Raw genomic sequence first — 18,647 nt, forward strand, 5'->3', positions numbered from 1 at the left:
GCAATCATGTTTTCACTCTGGCACCTCTTTAAAAACACAACATTGATATTACTTAGTTTTCATATTTTTCTTAAATGCCTCCCAAAATGTCATAGTAGCCAATGGTAAGGGTGGTCATTAAACAATTATGCTATTAACAGTTTTCTTACTGAAGGAGGAAAACTTAGCACCTGGTGAATGCCCAGAAAGCAATAATTAGTAATCAAACTTATGACTATTTTAATAGATTACTGAACATGTAGATAAAGATGGATGAGGTTAATATTTACAGATTTTACAGCTAAAATGGCCAGCACAGAAAATAATTTAGGATTTTGCTTCTTGCTTCAACAGCTACTCGAATACAAACATTTTTAAAATAGGAGGATATACAGTACTGTGCAAAAGTTTTAGGCAGGTGTGAAAAATGCTGTAAACAAAGAATGCTTTCAAAAATGGAAGTGTTAATCATTTATTTTCAAATCAATCAACAAAATGCAGTGAATGAACAAAAGAGAAATCTAAATCAAATCAATATTTGGTGTGACCACCCTTTGCTTTCAAAACAGCATCAATTCTTCTAGGTACACTTGCATACAGTTTTTGAAGGAACTCGGCTGGTAGGTTGTTCCAAACATCTTGAAGAACTAACCACAGATCTTCTGTGGATGTAGGCTTCCTCACATCCTTCTGTCTCTTCATGTAATCCCAGACACACTCAATGATGTTGAGATCAGGGTTCTGTGGGGGCCATACCATCACTTCCAGGACTTCTTGTTCTTCTTTACGCTGAAGATAGTTCTTAATGACTTTGGCTGTATGTTTGGGGTTGTTGTCCTGCTGCAGAATAAATTTGGGGCCAATCATACATCTCCCTGATGGTACTGCATGATGGAGAAGTATCTGCCTGTATTTCTCAGCATTGAGAACACCATTAATCCTGACCAAATCTCCAACTCCACTTGCAGAAATGCAGCCCCAAACGTTCAAGGAGCCTCCACCATGCTTCACTGTTGCCTGTAGACACTCATTATTGTACCTCTCTCCAGCCCTTCGACGAGCAAACTGCCTTCTGCTCAAGCTAAATATTTCAAATTTTGACTCATCAGTCCAGAGCACCTGCTGCCATTTTTCTGCACCCCAGTTCCTATGTTTTCGTGCATACTTGAGTCGCTTGGCCTTGTTTCCATGTCGGAGGTATGGCTTTTTGGCTGCAACTCTTCCATGAAGACCACTTCTGGCCAGACTTGTCCGGACAGTAGATGGGTGTACCTGGGTCCCACTGGTTTCTGCCAGTTCTGAGCTGATGGCACTGCTGGACATCTTCCGATTTCAAAGGGTAATAAGCTTGATGCGTCTTTCATCTGCTGCACTAAGTGTCCTTGGCCGACCACTGCGTTTACGATCCTCAACGTTGCCCGTTTCTTTGTGCTTTTTCAAATGAGCTTGAACAGCACATCTTGAAACCTCAGTCTGCTTTGAAATCTTTGTCTGGGAGAGACCTTGCTGATGCAGTAGAACTACCTTGTGTCTTGTTGCTGTGCTCAATCTTGCCATGACATGAAACTGTCTTCCACAACCTCACCTTGGTAGCAGAGTCTGGCTGTTCCTCATCCAGTTTTAAGCCTCCTACACAGCTGTTTCTGTTTCAGTTAATAACTGAGTTTCAACCTACGTGTGACATTGATGATCATTAGCACCTGTTTGGTATAATTGGTTGATCATACACCTGACTGTAATCCTACAAAATCCCTGACTTTGTGCAAGTGTACTTATAAGAATTGATTCTGGTTTGAAGGCAAAAGGTAGTAACACCAAATATTGATTTGATTTAGATTTTTCTTTTGTTCGCTCACTTTGCATTTTGTAAATTGATAACAATAAACAATCATTATTTATATTTCTGAAAGCATTCTTTGTTTACAGCATTTTTTCACAACTGCCTAAAACTTTTGCACAGTACTGTAGGTTTCATCTTACTTGTTTTTGTACAAAAGGCATGCTGCTAAGCTTCCAGAACATTAGAATTTCCTTCCTTCCATTTACAGTAAACTACCTACAGGGTATTTTTTCTGTACCATCATTCACCACTAATACATGGTAAAATGACTAGATTTTGGTGGGTGTTGTGCAGAAGTGGACAGAGAATGCTATCCAACATTATCAAATAATACTAATATACTCAATACTCAAAATTCCAACATACTTACCTATCAATGCCTGAAGCAACTTGATTAATCAAACCCTGGAAATGCTCATTTGGCAATGCCTGAGCTACATTCTGAGGAATCTGTCACACAAAAAGTACTAATTAAAATGGGGAAAGTAACATCCACATTTTACATTTAAATAACTTAAATCATTATACATCTTACATTAACCAATATATCTAAAAAGTAATTCACTCTTACAAATGGCTGGTGCCTATACTGGCAGATGAGCACAAGGTAGGAAACAGCTCTAAGCAAGGATTTATTCAGCCAGTGTGCACTCATGCATTCACCCACACTCGCACTGAGTCAATCTGCATTTGACAAAAACCTAACAAGCAAATCTTAATGTTTTTGGATGCAAAAACGTAGCCACATACAGAATGTGTAAGCTCAAAACAAACAATGACTGGGTGTTGAAATCAATCCAATGACGATCTTTTTTTTTTTTTTTTAAGGTTGCAGTTACCATTGCAATCGTGTTGCCCATTAACTGAAGAGAGTAAACATGTCAATTAATCTAATATAAAAGTAATCAATTCTTAAACAGAATCCAGGATTCAATTTTAACCTTTTGTACTTGTAAAAACTCTACAGATTTTTCATTCTGAGGCCAAGGCATTAAAACGACTAAGAATGTTCCATCATCAGTATGGATGAAAATTGAAAAACTTCATTTCATCTAATGTTAAGTACAGAAAGTAGAAATTTCATTGTAGTTTGTCTACATACAGCCGCAAAATCAACATGAGTTTTTAAAGTACATAACAACAGCTAATATCAAAAATGTAAGCTTAAAGGATCATATTTTTATGTCAACTTCAGAGAAAACAAAAGAAAGATATTACAGTATAAACCAAAAGACATTCTGAAAAACATTAATGCAAACATTCATTTAAGGTTAGTATTACAGCATAGTCCAGAATTCACATTGTATTTGTTAATAAAAGCAAATCACTTGGATTCAGATATAAAATATTATAAACATACATTCATACATACATTATAAACATTCACATATCTACCTCTTGTTGAAGATCTCCATGTTGAAATTGCATATCACATGTTGCTGGCACAGTTGAAACTACAGGAAGAGGCTGACCACCTAAGATTTGTGTGGGCAGTAGAGCTGCTGTTAGAGTCACAGGAACAACCTGGCTTGATGAAATGATCGTCTGAGCATCAATAGATGCTGTTGGTGCAGCTACTATCAGTGGTGGTCCAGACATCTGAGGTTGCTGGGAAAGGCTGGTTGTCATAGGATTGTTCAGGTGAAGTGAAGGCTGAGTGAAACCCACCTGTGCGATAGGGACATGTGATGTTGATGTGGACAAAACAGCATTAGCATTGAACAGCTGTGGTTGATAGGAAGTGGTAGGTAAAGTCTGTCCAAGAGCTTGATAATGGGAAGATGAGGGGAGAGAGCTTGATTGTGGGAGATTGGAAGCCAGAACTGAAGAAAGTGAAGTTTCACCATGAAAGGGGTGCACTGGTTGAGGCACAGGAGGCTTAAAAATAAAGGGAAAACACAACAAGAAAGATATGTCAGCAATGAATGTAGAGATTAATGAAAAAAGGAGATCTGTATGATTACTGGTAATCCAAAGTATATTGCTGAGCAGAAAGCTTAAAATGAATATTTAATGTTACATGGTACTTTGAAAGAAATGCGTCACAAGAACAATCACAGAAATATAGTTGTAATTAAAAATATCTTTTCATGTTAATTTAAGAAATAAAAAGGAGTTCACACTGCTCACTACATCATCATTTAAATATTTTTTATATAAGCACTAAAGTTAAATAATAAGAAATTTAATAAATTTAAAATAATTCTATCACTACAAAACCACACACATTTAAAACTGGTCAAAGACAGTTATATAAACATTGTCAAATGCTGTCAGTGAATTTTAATATTCTTTACAAAATGTAATTACTACTAAATCAAAAAAATAATAATAGTCTGAAAAACAATAAATGAAAATAAACACAGTAATCAACAAAGTAAATTTATAAGCCTGCTTATTAAATTTAATAAAATGAGCATGGCTTTCAAAGCTTGGATTTCTAGATATTGTGGGAAAGATCTTTATTCTGTCTCTAACCCTATAGTGGAAGGAGAGATTTGGTGAATTAGAAGATGTCTTAGTCTTCATTTTTATGATCTGTACAATTTCTTTTTTAAAATCGATAATTTTAATCTTTTTCGGGAACTTGAATCTTTGTTAAGGAGTTGAAGCCTGCACCAGAATCACTGGGTTCACACAGCGGCCAGCAAACATATTCCACCACCTCTCACATTGTGGACTGGTGAGACTATGCATATTCTCCGTTAACCCTGCCTCTGTTCTTTTTGATTATAAGCAACAGATCCTGAAATGTTAGCAATTCTTGTTTAGGCAAATGTTTTAACGATGCTTTGTATTATATTGATTATGTGAAACATCAAATATTCAATTCTAGAAATCTAATTAAGATATTATTAGTGGTGTTAACTAAAAGTATCAGATAACCTTGGTATTGTTAATCTAATGATTATTATTATTATTTAGTTATTATTTACTTATTTGGCCTTTATCCAATCGAACTTAAAACATTTCACTAGATACAATTGGTTACATTTCTTTTGTTTTTCCAAAAGGAGCACAGGAAGTGAATGGACTTACTCATAGTCACACAGTGTCAGTAGTGGGATCTGGCCTTATTCAATATACATTTTCTTTCCTCCAAGACTGCTGGATTCTTTGAAATTTTACACCAGGTCAATGATATGCTTATAATCCTTACTTTATTATTTTCCACAGTTTGACAGTCACTGATGTTGCCTTCTCTTACCACTATTATCCTTTTTTGTGGCCTTAACACAACTGCCCTACTTCTATCCAGAGTATCTGAAGAAAAATTAATTAATTAATTCTAAAGTTATTATTTCATTTTTGAACTGTATTAACAAGATTCCTGCTATAATTTTCCTGCCTGTGACAATTTAGTAAAAACTCTTAACTTGAAAATGAGCGAAGAAGAGATGCTCTTTTGCCACTTAAACTTAAAAAGGCTTCGAGAAAATTAAACAATTGTGAAAAAAATCTGTATTTTAAGAAAAATTATAGGGAGGCAAAATGAAAATGGAGAAATGCAAAATTCCAAGTTTAGTTATGTATCTACTGGTAACAACTCAGTGTTCATAACAATAACTGTATGGCAAATGTACTTTTCAATTACTAATTACTTTTCAGAATTATCAATTAAAAATAACAGTAAAATGCACTTCTTAATTATTGATAACCTCCTAAATCATACTTCTTACTGTCATCTTATTGCTATTTCCCCTTCACCATGATTAGCTTGCTGTGCTCTTTCAAGATATGGTTACTTCTACCCTGTTAAGCATTGCGAAAAATTGTGCAACTGCTTTGGAACACCAATGTGGTTTTGTCACCCTGTACACTATCACGTATGACTTTGATATCACTGACTCTGAGCTGCTATAAGATGTGATTATTTTCCCTGAATTCTGTGTCAACAATCTTTTATAGCTATTTTGAATTGTGTAGTGAGTGATATTTTAGATATTGTATTCCAGTTGTTGGGCCTTGACATATTTACTACTGCCTTAATATCCAGCTGTGGTTATGATGTCATAATATCCTGTACTATATATACAGAAAGACTAAATGACTGATTTTCAGAATTCATTTTTGAGAGTCTAGTCTTCAAAAAACAACATACTATTATTTAAACTTGTAAAATAGCTTGATGACATGTTACATTGGCCTTGAAAAGCATCATAGGCCAAAGAAAAAAATTTTCGCTTAAGCTGGTTGCATGGCATATGTGTAAACAATATTCAGCAAACACAGCATATTCACTGCAAAAGTGTCAAAACTAATTAAGATACTAGTTGTTAACCTAATCTGAAACTCGCTCTTGATATCAAATCTTGGCCCCAGTCTTTCAGGTACTTGATGCATAATCTCCTTTGGATTGCATTGGTCCAAATCATTGTTTACACTGTAGTAATTGTGAACCAACAAAGTCATCCTGAGCATCTAAGTGAAAGGCAAAGCATTTCCATATACGAGTTCCACTCATGGAACACAGAAATGGAGAGGTCATGAAAGCTGAGGCTACAATTTGCTTATTACTGTATATTCATAGATAGATAGATAGATAGATAGATAGATAGATAGATAGATAGATAAGATAGATAAGATAGATAAGATAGATAAGATAGATAGATAGATAGATAAAATTCACATACTTAAGCAGCGGCATACTGATAAAAAACAATATTAAAGAGTGATAAAAATGCAGGTAAAACAGACAATAACTTTGTATAATGTTATCGTTTACCGCCCCCCCCCCCTCCCCCCAGGGTGAAATTGAAGATTCGCATAGTGTGGGGGAGGAACGATCTCCTCAGTCTGTCAGTGGAGAAGGACAGTGACAGCAGTCTGTCGCTGAAAGTGCTCTTCTGTCTGGAGATGATAGTGATGCAGTGGCTTCTCCATGATTGACAGGAGCCTGTTCAGCGCCGGTCGTTTTGCCACAGACGTCAAACTGTCCAGCTCCATGCCTACAATAGAGCCTGCCTTCCTCACCAGTTTTTCCAGGCGTGAGACATCCTTCTTCTTTATGCTGTCTCCCCAGCACACCACTGCGTAGAAGAGGGCGCTCGCCACAACCGTCTGATAGAACATCTGCAGCATCTTATTGCAGATGTTGAAGGATGCCAGCCTTCTAAGGAAGTATAGTCTGCTCTGTCCTCTCTTGCACAGAGCATCAGTATTGGCAGTCCAGTCCAATTTATCATCCAGCTGCACTCCCAGGTATTTATAGGTCTGCACCCTCTGCACACAGTCACCCCTGATGATCACGGGGTCCAGGGTTTCCTAAAATCCACCACCAGCTCCTTGGTTTTGCTGGTGTTCAGGTGTAGGTGGTTTGAGTCGCACCATTTAACAAAGTCCTTGATTAGGTTCCTATACTCCTCCTCCTGCCCACTCCTGATGCAGCCCACGATAGCAGTGTCGTCAGTGAACATTTGCACATGGCAGGACTCCGAGTTGTATTGGAAGTCCGATGTATATAGGCTGAACAGGACCGGAGAAAGTACAGTCCCCTGCGGCGCTCCTGTGTTGCTGACCACAATGTCAGACCTGCAGTTCCCGAGACGCACATACTGAGGTCTGTCTGTAAGTTAGTCCACGATCCATGCCAACAGGTATGAATCTACTCCCATCTCTGTCAGCTTGTCCCTAAGGAGCAGAGGTTGGATGGTGTTGAAGGTGCTAGAGAAGTCCAGAAACATAATTCTTACAGCACCACTGCCTCTGTCCAAGTGGGAGAGGGATCGGTGTAATATATAGATGATGGCATCCTCCGCTCCCACCTTCTCCTGGTATGCGAACTGCTGAGGGTCAAGGGTGTGGTGGACCTGTGGCCTCAGGTGGTGAAGCAGCAGCCACTCCATGGTCTTCATCATATGTGAAGTCAGAGCGACAGGCCGGAAGTCATTCAGCTCACTAGGACGTGATACCTTTGGGACTGGGGTGATGCAAGATGTTTTCCAAAGCCTCTGGACTCTCCCCCTGTTCTAGGCTCAGGTTGAAGATGCACTGTAGAGGACTCCCCAGCTCCAACGCACAGGCCTTCAACAGTCGTGGTGATACTCCATCTGGACCCACTGCTTTGCTGGCACGAAGTCTCCTCAGCTCTCTGCTTACCTGGGCTGCTGTAATTGTGGGTGGGGGGAAACTCTCTCCTATGCTAGTATCAGTAGAAGGATGGGTGGAGGGTGCAGTACTCCGAGGTGAGAGTGGGTTAGGGTGGTCAAACCTGTTAAAGAAGTTGTTCATCTGGTTTGCTCTCTCCACGTCTCTCTCGATGGTGGCACCTCGCTTCGAGCTGCAGCCAGTGATGATCTTCATCCCATCCCACACTTCTTTAATGCTGTTATTCTGCAACTTTTGCTCCAGCTTTCTCCTGTACTGCTCCTTCGCTGGACTCGGAGTTCCTTCTGCACGCACTTGAGCTCATGCTGATCACCGCCTTTAAAAGCCCTTTTCTTCTGGTTCAAAAGGTCCTTGATGTCACTTGTAATCTGTAGGCTACAATTTGCTTATTATATTCTGTTATATTCACTCTGACAGCAAAAGGTGCTGTGGTTCATGTCAGTAAAGCATGCAAGTTAAAGTTTAATTTCAGATTCAGATTTATTTTTATCATAGCAAACACAGCTCTAACTACGCACCGTTACTAAGTTCACAACAGCAATCAATACTCAGTATTACATGCTTTTCATGGGGTGTTGTGTGCACACATACTCAGGAAATTGTCTCTGGGGTGGGGGTGGTATGAGGGGTGAAAAGCAGACTGTGTGCCACAATCTAATCTAATTACCAGTTTATTGTTTACTTTTTATAGTGGATGCTGAGTCACTTTTGTTGAGTATACGGTAGGAGGAGGGGAGCTGAGGATGGAGTTTTTCAGGAAAAGTAACTTAACTTTCACTGTTTCTTGTCAGCAGAGATTCATTCAAATCCACAATATAATGAAGTAGCTATGATTTTTGGCTTTGCTGCAATACATAGTTGTAATGTTCCACAAATTTAAATAAATTTAATTTTTTTTAATCTTTGCAGTGCATCATCATCATCAAATTCAGGATCAACTTTTGAGGAACAGATGTTTGATTTTATAGTTAGGTCAGAACTGAAAAATAATTAGTGAAAGTCCACAGCAACCACACTGAAGCTTTGAGGAGGGTTTCATGGGTCTGAAGAGAGGAATGAACTAGAGAGAACTCCTGATATATAGTATTTCACTTGCGTTGTTTTAAAAAATATATATATATTTTTTTAAGAAAAGCCCAATAGTGTTCTACAGGGAATAGTACATGAAACAGGATTTAAATAAATTTGTTGCAGTAAAAAGAATTTTAGGTTTATTGCTACCATTGTTTATAGCAGCAGAGTAATAACAGGAATGAGTTTTCTTTATTGCATCCCTACACTTGAGCATATGCTCAGTGTAGGCTAAAGAGTGGACAGTGAGACCAGTTATGCTGTAGCTGATTTCAAGAGACTGGTCAGTTGTTTTTGTTGAGGTGAGTTATTGTGAAAATTATGAGAAGCAGTAAGAAGCTGGGACTAGCCTGGTCTTGTGCAAGATTGTGAAAAAGAGAAAGGATCAACAAACTTAATGCTGTAATAAGAAAGAGTAGTTTTTGCATTAGATTTAGGAAAGAAAATAACAAGGCTAAAGAACCGGTAATTCTGACTATCATACCCTCTTTACAACTGTTGATTAGGCTGTTCATGCTGTAAATATGTCAGTTACTAAATCAAAAACACAACACTTGAAATAATTTTGAATTTTTACTATATTTTATTTATCTTATTTGTACCTTCCTGTAGAATTTGGTGTCACTGCTATTTAGTCGTATTACTCCTGTCCACAGAAAGTGACAAGACAGTGTTTGGGACCTACAGGATTTAATGATTACCAATACAAAATCAAACTGGATTAATTCACTTAATCTCTTGCAAAATATACAATGCTTGTGAAAAAGGTGGATGGGCAGTTTGCCAAACTTCTATATAACCAAGGACCACACAAAGATGCGTTTCCTCCAGGACTTTTCAATTTCTTTTTCTCCATTATCAGCTAACCATACCCCAATTCTAGTATGAACATTAATATTTATTAGCACAGCCTTCTTTCAAATTAACCTTCAAACAACTGTAATTTAATATTTGTGTACCTTGACATGTGTGTTTAAATATTAATGTTACACATTATTACAGCTATAATTAGTTAGGTGCTCTAACACTGTAATCACTAGAATAAACTGACTTATATTGGAACTATTTATTGTTATTCTATTTTTCAAAAAATTACTAGTAACAGTTAAATACATCAGTTGAACTATAATAGTTCAGATGCATGTGTTAGAACATTATGCTACATTATTGACATCTTAGATAGTCTTCTCATGAAGGCAATATCAATTCAGTGTCATTATTATATATAAAGTTGCTCAGTTACTCTTTGTTTTCATTTGTTAAGTGATGAGTCTCTGTCATGCTAGCATTGGATTACTGAGGAGCTAATAAGTCTTCAGAATTGAGACAGAGAATATTCAAATTCGGCGACAGAGGCTCTGAAGAAAATACGGCATGTGCTGAAGAAAAAGCTGAGTGAAGTAAAGGATGCTTAGAACGCTAAAATAGAAAACATATTTACTCAGAATAACATGAAGGATATCTGGAATGTAATGGGTATAATTACAGTACTCAAGCAATCCAGGGCTCAGGTGCTAGAAGAGAATGTGGACAAAACTAACGCCCTGAACCAAATTTGTAAAGGGATTTTTCCTCCCACTGCCACCTTATTCCAGTGTATCCCCACACCATTCCTACTACATCAATAACTCCTACCATGTCAACTGGAATGGCCAGTGATAAGTCCACCTCTGACCATAAGTGTGGACTGTCCATAACTGAAGACCAAGTAAGGAAACAACTAAGGATGCTACACACAGGAAAAGCTGCGGGACCACTTCAGTCCTTAAGTTCCTAAGGCCTGTGCGGACCAATTTTGAGATGTCCTCTGTTACCTTTTCAGTCTGTCCCAGGGCTTTAGAAAGTGCCACTGCTGTGGAAAACATCCTGCATTGTTCCTGTTCCAAAGAAGGCAGGTGCCTCTTCACCTACTGACTACAGACCAGTGACTATACCATCTCACATCATGAAGACGTTTGAGAGATTGGTCCTGGACTATACAAGTACTCTTGTGGTAGACCACCTAGATCCACTGCAGTTTGCCTATCCAACAAAGACTGTAGAGGAGGATGCAATTATGTCTTCTCCACCAGGCTTATCTCACCTGGACAAAGCTGGCAGCACTGCGAGTATTATGTTTTTTGACTTCTCCTGTGGCTTCAATACCACCCAGCCATCCCTGTTAAGGGGTAAACTCAAGAGATATGCAGGTAGATGAGCATATGGTGCCCTGGGCAGACCACAGGATTGTGAGACTCAAGGACTGTGTTTCTGATATGGATGTGAGCAACATAAGAAGGAGTCCTGTCTCCTTTTCTCTTCACTCTGTACACCACAGACTATAAATATAACACCAGGTCATGTCACTTACAGAAATTCTCAGATGATTCTGCACTTATGGGGTGTCTTGATAAAAGGAACGAAACTGAGTATAGGAGTTAGGTGAAGAAGTTTGTTTCTTTGTGCAAAGAGAATTGTACGCATCTTAACATCAGAAAAACCAAGAAACTGGTTATTAACATTTGCTGCACCAAACAGCCTCTATGTCAGATCACTATTCAAGGAGTGGATGTAGAGGCGGCCCACATTAATGACAGGTTGGACAGGTCTTGGGACACAGAGGAACTACATTAGAAAAGGCAGAGCATGATCTTTTTCTTTGCATTTTCTTTTACGCGGTAAGTGACATCCTTCATGTCTCTTTCATAGTCATTGCGATTTTCTACACTGTGATGTGCTGGGCTGGTAATATCACTTCGAGAGGCCCACTGAATTAACAATCTAATTAAAAGGGCAAGCTCACTTATAGGACACACTCTGGATGCCCTGGAGATAGTAGAGAAGCAGAGAATTAAGACAAAACTAAGCGTCATCATGAGCAATGCTGCACATCCTCTCTCTGGCACAATAAAACTGAGTACTTTCAACCAACGCTACTGAGGCTGCTTTATACCAACAGCAATATGTTTGCATGATGCCTCACTATGACTTTGACAGCCAAGTCAGAACTTGTCTTTCTTTTTAATTTTTTTGCTTTATAGTCAAACTGGTGTGTGTTTATTTATTTAAAGAGCTTCTTAAAAAGCCAAATTTCCTCCTGGGGACAAATAAAGCTCTATCTATGCTAATTTTGGCTTGCATTTAATTCATAGTATAAAAAGAAATGTGTATACAGGGGAAATTACTGAGGCTCAAGCATTGTTTTACTCGTATTAATTTTGAGGGGCTGCTTTTTGTATCTGATTTATAAGTTTACTTATTTCTCAACTACAATTTTAGAAAATCCTTAACTTGCATGGTCAGAGCCCTGCCACATATTTCGTTTTTGTAATCAGAATTCATGGATTATAAATCCACTATATTTAGTAGTGACTTGCTAAACATGATGTTTGTGGCCAATAATTGCATATTATTTCTTTACCAACAAAAGCTTACCCAAAATAATGGATAAAATGGTGTTTATCAGCATGCCATTTATTATAAATGTTCTGTCTGATACACTAAACTGTAATTTGGTTCTGTTTTCTGTAAGCTGTAATAGAATTTCTTTGTCAAAAGAACCAAAAATTCAAAAAAACAGTGCAAACTTTACTGTATAAAACCTAAAAAATTAGATAAAGCTTCTAAAAATTCTTGCTGTTGTGCTCTGCTATTTTCAAAGTTATCCCAGTTAATATTTGGATATTTAAAGTCCCACAAGAATATAATATCCCCCTGTAAACTTGCCTTGTTGATATTACTGTCTGTATTGGGCAGTCCCTAACATACTCCTAAAATAAGGCCTCTTTCCCTAATGTTTTCCAAGCAAAGCTACAGGTCCTCACTAGGATGAGGCTCAAAGTCCAACTGAAGAGGACTTACATTTAAATTCTGTATGACATAAACTGCAACCCCACCACTTTTTCTGTTTTGTCTATCCTTCCTAAAAAATGTGTCTTTCTCTATGTTATACTCATACCCGTTATTGTTATTTAGCCATTTTATCTGGTCATCTCCAAATAAATAAAATCTTAAATATGAAATTCTAAAATCTTAAAGCTTTCAAGTCTTTGAAGAGGACACAAAAGTCAATTCAGTTTGGTCAGTTCCAAATAAATAAAATGTACTGTACTGTATCCTTTCCTTTCTAAAGATTCAAATTGTTTTAAATGGCTGGGAAACAAACCCACAAATAAATAGACAAACATTCTGTATACATCCTCAGTACAAATTCAAGCAGCTTTCAAATGTAAACGAAGGAGAACATAAATAAATTGTCACATTCACTCAATTCTGATCAGCTTATGCTCTAAGGCAAAAAAAAAAAAAAAAAAAACAAAGGCACAAGAAATCCACATTAGTGTAGTGGGACTGCAAAGTCTTACATTTTGCGTGCTCTAATAGATGGCACTACTTCAGATAGTACAAAAGATTAGTGGTATTGCCTGTCTTTGTAGGAACATGCTTTTTACACAATTTGCAGTGAACACTACTCTGCTTCTTGTAGGACTTTAAACAGCCAAAATATCTCCAAACTACCAAATTTCTTGGATCCTTCTTTTCAACAACATCCTTGTATTTTGACCCTTGGGCTGTCCTCTTTGGTAATACTGATTTTTTTTTTTTGGTGTGTATTTCTTAACATTATTTGTTGTCACTTTTTTATGCGTCTCTCATTCCTAACGTACAGTACTTGTGTTTGCGGCTGCTGCAACCCAAACATTAGCATGTGTGCTGCTGTCAGCCCCATGCTGTGTGCGTCAACATAACCTGATGAAGCTGTAACTCTACTCCACCATTTTGTTCGATGTAGTACTATTCTCATTATCATTGGCTTTTTGTGTTGTCTGTCAAAACATGGATGAAAATGAGTTATATTGACTTTCTATCAACCATACCTTATGTTTCTATTGAGCAACAGTTATTTCGTGATAATTACCTTTTATTGTTTTATTGCCCTGCCTTAATGCTGGATATAGATGATTTTTATTTTGATACGTGTGCATGTTATTTTAAAATATTGTCTTCACTGATTTACATATATAATTAAACATAACTTGCAGTTGTGATTTGGACAAGCAAACATTAAATGTACAGTACTTTCCTAACCAAAAGCATTTGTTTCTGACCTTGTGAGAAGAACAAATACCATGAGTGCTTCTGAACTAGCTTATACAAGTTACCAGTAATAAAATAAAAGGTTAACTGCTTCTTTGCCTAGATGTGTTTGCAAGGGAAAAATAGAATCCATTTATTTAAATAATAAATGTTTCTAATATGTACACAATTCCTTTTTAACTTCCCAAAGCACACTTACCCTGGACAGAAAGTTAAACTACATACCTATCTATTAGTTTACTATATCCCCCTTAATCCAATATTAATATTATGTACAGTAATCCCTCCTCCATTGCGGGGGTTGTGTTCCAGACCCCCCCGCGAAAGGTGAAAATCCGCGAAGTAGAAACCATATGTTTATATGGCTATTTTTATATTGTCATGCTTGGGTCACAGATTTGCACAGAAACACAGGAGGTTGTAGAGAGACAGGAACGTTATTCAAACACTGCAAACAAACATTTGTCTCTTTTTCAAAAGTTTAAACTGTGTTCCATGACAAAACAGAGATGACAGTTCTGTCTCACAATTAAAAGAATGCAAACATATCTTCCTCTTCAAAGGAGTGCGCGTCAGGAGCAGAGACTGTCAGAAAGAGAGAGGAAAGCAAACAAATCAATAGGGCTGTTTGGCTTTTAAGTATGCGAAGCACCGCGGCACAAAGCTGTTGAAGGCGGCAGCTCACACCCCCTCCGTCAGGAGCAGAGAAAGAGAGAGAGACAGAGAAAAACAAACAATCAAAAATCAATACGTGCCCTTCGAGCTTTTAAGTATGCGAAGCACCGTGCAGCATGTCGCTTCACGAAGCAGCTGCACAGAAGGTAGCAACGTGAAGATAATCTTTCAGCATTTTTAGACGAGCGTCCCTATCGTTTAGGTGTGCGAACAGCCCCCCTGCTCAATCCCCCTACGTCAGGATCAGAGAAAGTCAGCGCAAGAGAGAGAAAAGTAAGTTGGGTAGCTTCTCAGCCATCTGCCAATAGCGTCCCTTGTATGAAATCAACTGGGCAAACCAAGTGAGGAAGCATGTACCAGAAATTAAAAGACCCATTGTCCGCAGAAATCCGCGAACGAGCAAAAAATCCGCGATATATATTTAAATATGCTTACATATAAAATCCGCGATGGAGTGAAGCCGCGAAAGGCGAAGCGCGATATAGCGAGGGATCACTGTACAGTCAAATCAGAAACATTAAATAAGTGTCTTTTAATTTATAATTAAGGAACTGTGTAGCCTATCATCACACCATTTCTTGAAACATATAATTATGCAATGCTTAACTTGCAAACATTTCTGTCCTCCTATTGCCAGGCTTATTGCACAGGTAGAAATGAAGTTCTGCTATTAGGCTACATTTTGGCTTTATCTAAAAAAATCATTCAAATGACATGTTGATGTAAATGTCCGCGTGGGAAGGAAAAGTAACATCCACCATAGACATTGTGGTGTCAGTTTACTCAACAAGACACCAAGGAGAAATGATTGAGCTGCGTTTATATGTCTGCTTTTATCCCTTCAGCGCTAATTTTTACAAGTACCATACATCTACACAGGACGTTACAGACTCACATCTAATGTATACTTTTATCATGTGATAATAACAATAGTGGCACACTACTTACATGTTGCTAAACAGCAGCTTTTCCACTGCGCCATCTGCATAAATCAAATACAAAAACAGCTCTACAACTATGTTAACTGGTTGAAAATGAAACACACAAACACACATCTTTTATTTTAAACAGACTGATAGTTCGGGTTCGGCAACATGTCAGTTGAGCAATTTCGTTTATTTCGGTTTTATTCTTGAATAAAAGTGTATTTATCTTGTTACATCTTTTGTGAAAGTGTTTATTGGATATTTGGTGTACAGTAATCCCTCCTCCATCGCGGGGGTTGCGTTCCAGAGCCACCCGCGAAATAAGAAAATCCGCGAAGTAGAAACCATATGTTTATATGGTTATTTTTATATTGTCATGCTTGGGTCACAGATTTGCGCAGAAACACAGGAGGTTGTAGAGAGACAGGAACGTTATTCAAACACTGCAAACAAACATTTGTCTCTTTTTCAAAAGTTTAAACTGTGCTCCATGACAAGACAGAGATGACAGTTCTGTCTCACAATTAAAAGAATGCAAACATATCTTCCTCTTCAAAGGAGTGTATGCGAAGCACCGCGGCACAAAGCTGTTGAAGGCGGCAGCTCACACCCCCTCCGTCAGAAGCAGGGAAAGAGAGAGAGAGAGAGAGAGAGAGAGAGAGAGAGAGAGAGAGAGAGAGAGTTTGTTTTTCAGTCAAAAATCAATACGTGCCCTTCGAGCTTTTAAGTATGCGAAGCACTGTGCAGCATGTCGTTTCAGAAAGCAGCTGCACAAAAGATAGCAACATGAAGATAATCTTTCAGCATTTTTAGATGAGCGTCCGTATCGTCTAGGTGTGCGAACAGCCCCCCTGCTCAATCCCCATACATCAGGATCACAGATAGTCAGCACAAGAGAGAGAGAAAAGTAAGCAATCTAGCTTCTCAGCCATCTGCCAATCGCGTCCCTTGTATGAAATCAACTGGGCAAACCAACTGAGGAAGCATGTACCAGAAATTAAAAGACCCATTGTCCGCAGAAATCCGCGAACCAGCAAAAAATCCGCGATATATATTTAAATATGCTTACATATAAAATCCGCGATGGAGTGAAGCCGCGAAAGGCGAAGCGCGATATAGCGAGGGATCACTGTATAGTATTAAGAAGGATATTAGGGTGGCTAAAAGACAGTTGAAGAGGAATATAGCAGATAAGGTGACAGATGACCCAAAGAGATTCTTACAGTGTTTTAGTAGTAAAAGAACAGTCAAGGAGAAGGTGAAGTGCAGCAAGAATAGTAAAGTGGCATTAAAAAATAGATAATGAAATAGTGGATGCTCTAAATAAGCATTTTTCTGAGGTCTTCACTACTGAGGATGTACATAACCTCCCAGGGGTAAATGGGACTACTAAGGAGGTAGTGATTGATTTGGAAATTGTAGACAGAGAAGTACTGCTCAGAATAAATAGGCTGAAATCAAACAAATCACCCGGACCAGATAATATTTATCGTCAAGTTCATAAGGAGGTTAGTGAGTACATATATAAACACTTAACACACATTTTTAGGAAGTCACTGCACACTGGGGAAATTCTGAAGGAATGGAAAATGGCAAATATTATCCTGTTATATAAAAAGGGTGACCAAGCAGATCCAAGCAACTATAGGCCAGTAAGCTTAACATGCATCACAGGAAAATTAATGGAATGAATTATTAAAGATAAGATTTAATAGCACATGTACAGGTGTTTTTTTCTGAACAGTCAGCATGGGTTCTGAAGAGGGAGGTTATGTTTTACTAACATGCTGGAAGTCTATGAGGAAGCAACAAAAGGATATGACAAAAGTCGAGCATATGATATTATTTATCTTGACTTCAGAAAGCATTTGGTAAAGTGCCACATGAGAGGTTGGGCATCAAACTAAAAGAAGTTGGAGTTCAGGATGATGTTTTTTAGATGGGTGCAGAATTGGTTCAGATGAAGGAAGCATGGGGTGATGGTGCAAGGAACCTTATCAGAATTGGCTGATGTTAAGAGTATTGTTCCACAGGGGTCAGTGCTAGGGCCCCTACAATTTTTAACATATATAAATGATTTGGATAAGAATATAAGTAATAAGCTGGTAATGTTTGCAGATGATACCAAGTTAGGTGGATTGGCAGATAATCTGGAATCTATTAAATCATTACAGTGGGACTTGGACAGCATACAGGTTTGGGCAGATGTGTGGCAGATGACATTTAATGTCAGTATTACACATTAGGAATAAAAGTGTTAGGCTTGATTACACAATAAGGGGCAGAGTACACCTTATGAGAAGGATTCAGGAGTCGAAGTGTACTCTGCGCTATTAACTTCCAGAAAGTGTTCAGAAGCCATTAAGAAGGCAAACAGAACGTTACATTATATAGCATGTTGTGTGGAGTACAAGTCCAAGGTGATTATGCTCAAGTTTTATAATGCACTGGTGAGGTAGCGTGGTAGGCAGAAAGACTTCAGGAACTTTCAAAACTAGACTCAATGTTCTTTTAGAAGAATTAAGTGGATAAGACTTATAAGCTTTGTTGGGCTCAAGAGCCTGTTTTCCTCTAGGCTGTTCTAATGTTCTAACAAACAGTGTGTTCTCCAGTAAGATTTTTTTTTACTTTGTGTTACCTATTGCATTTATTTGGAACTGACCAAAGAATTCAGTTGTGTATTTTGTTTGTGTTCTCCTGTAAAACGCAAAACTTTTGATGGGTCAGAATTAAGATTTTAGTTTATTATACTGGGTATTGCCATTTTATTCATTTGAAATACAGCTGTATAATGTTCTACAGCAGGGGTGGGCAGATTCAGTCCTGGAGGGCCGCAGTGGTTGCCGGTTTTTTTTCCAACCCAGTTGCTTAATTAAAAAACAATCCTTGTCAATTATTTAATTGCATGGCTTGCTAGTGCTTTAACTCTGCCATGTCAGGTCATTCTCATATCCTAGATTTATTTTCCTTTC

General features: G+C 38.0%; 1 protein-coding gene across 9 annotated transcripts in view; it reads right to left on the bottom strand.

Moving 5' to 3' along the window:
- The window catches only part of wnk1b (WNK lysine deficient protein kinase 1b), a 293,364-nt gene that overhangs the window by 117,341 nt on the left and 157,376 nt on the right, over window positions 1-18,647 (bottom strand). For all 9 annotated transcript variants that reach the window (XM_051920252.1, XM_051920244.1, XM_051920239.1 and 6 more), the window contains 2 exons: window positions 3,215-3,697; window positions 2,190-2,269 (listed from right to left, as the gene is read on the bottom strand). In XM_051920252.1, coding sequence (XP_051776212.1) covers window positions 2,190-2,269; window positions 3,215-3,697 — 563 coding nt within the window. The remainder of the gene's footprint in view (window positions 1-2,189; window positions 2,270-3,214; window positions 3,698-18,647) is intronic.

This window comes from Erpetoichthys calabaricus, chromosome 1, assembly GCF_900747795.2.
Source record: "Erpetoichthys calabaricus chromosome 1, fErpCal1.3, whole genome shotgun sequence".
Classification (NCBI taxonomy): domain Eukaryota; kingdom Metazoa; phylum Chordata; class Cladistia; order Polypteriformes; family Polypteridae; genus Erpetoichthys; species Erpetoichthys calabaricus.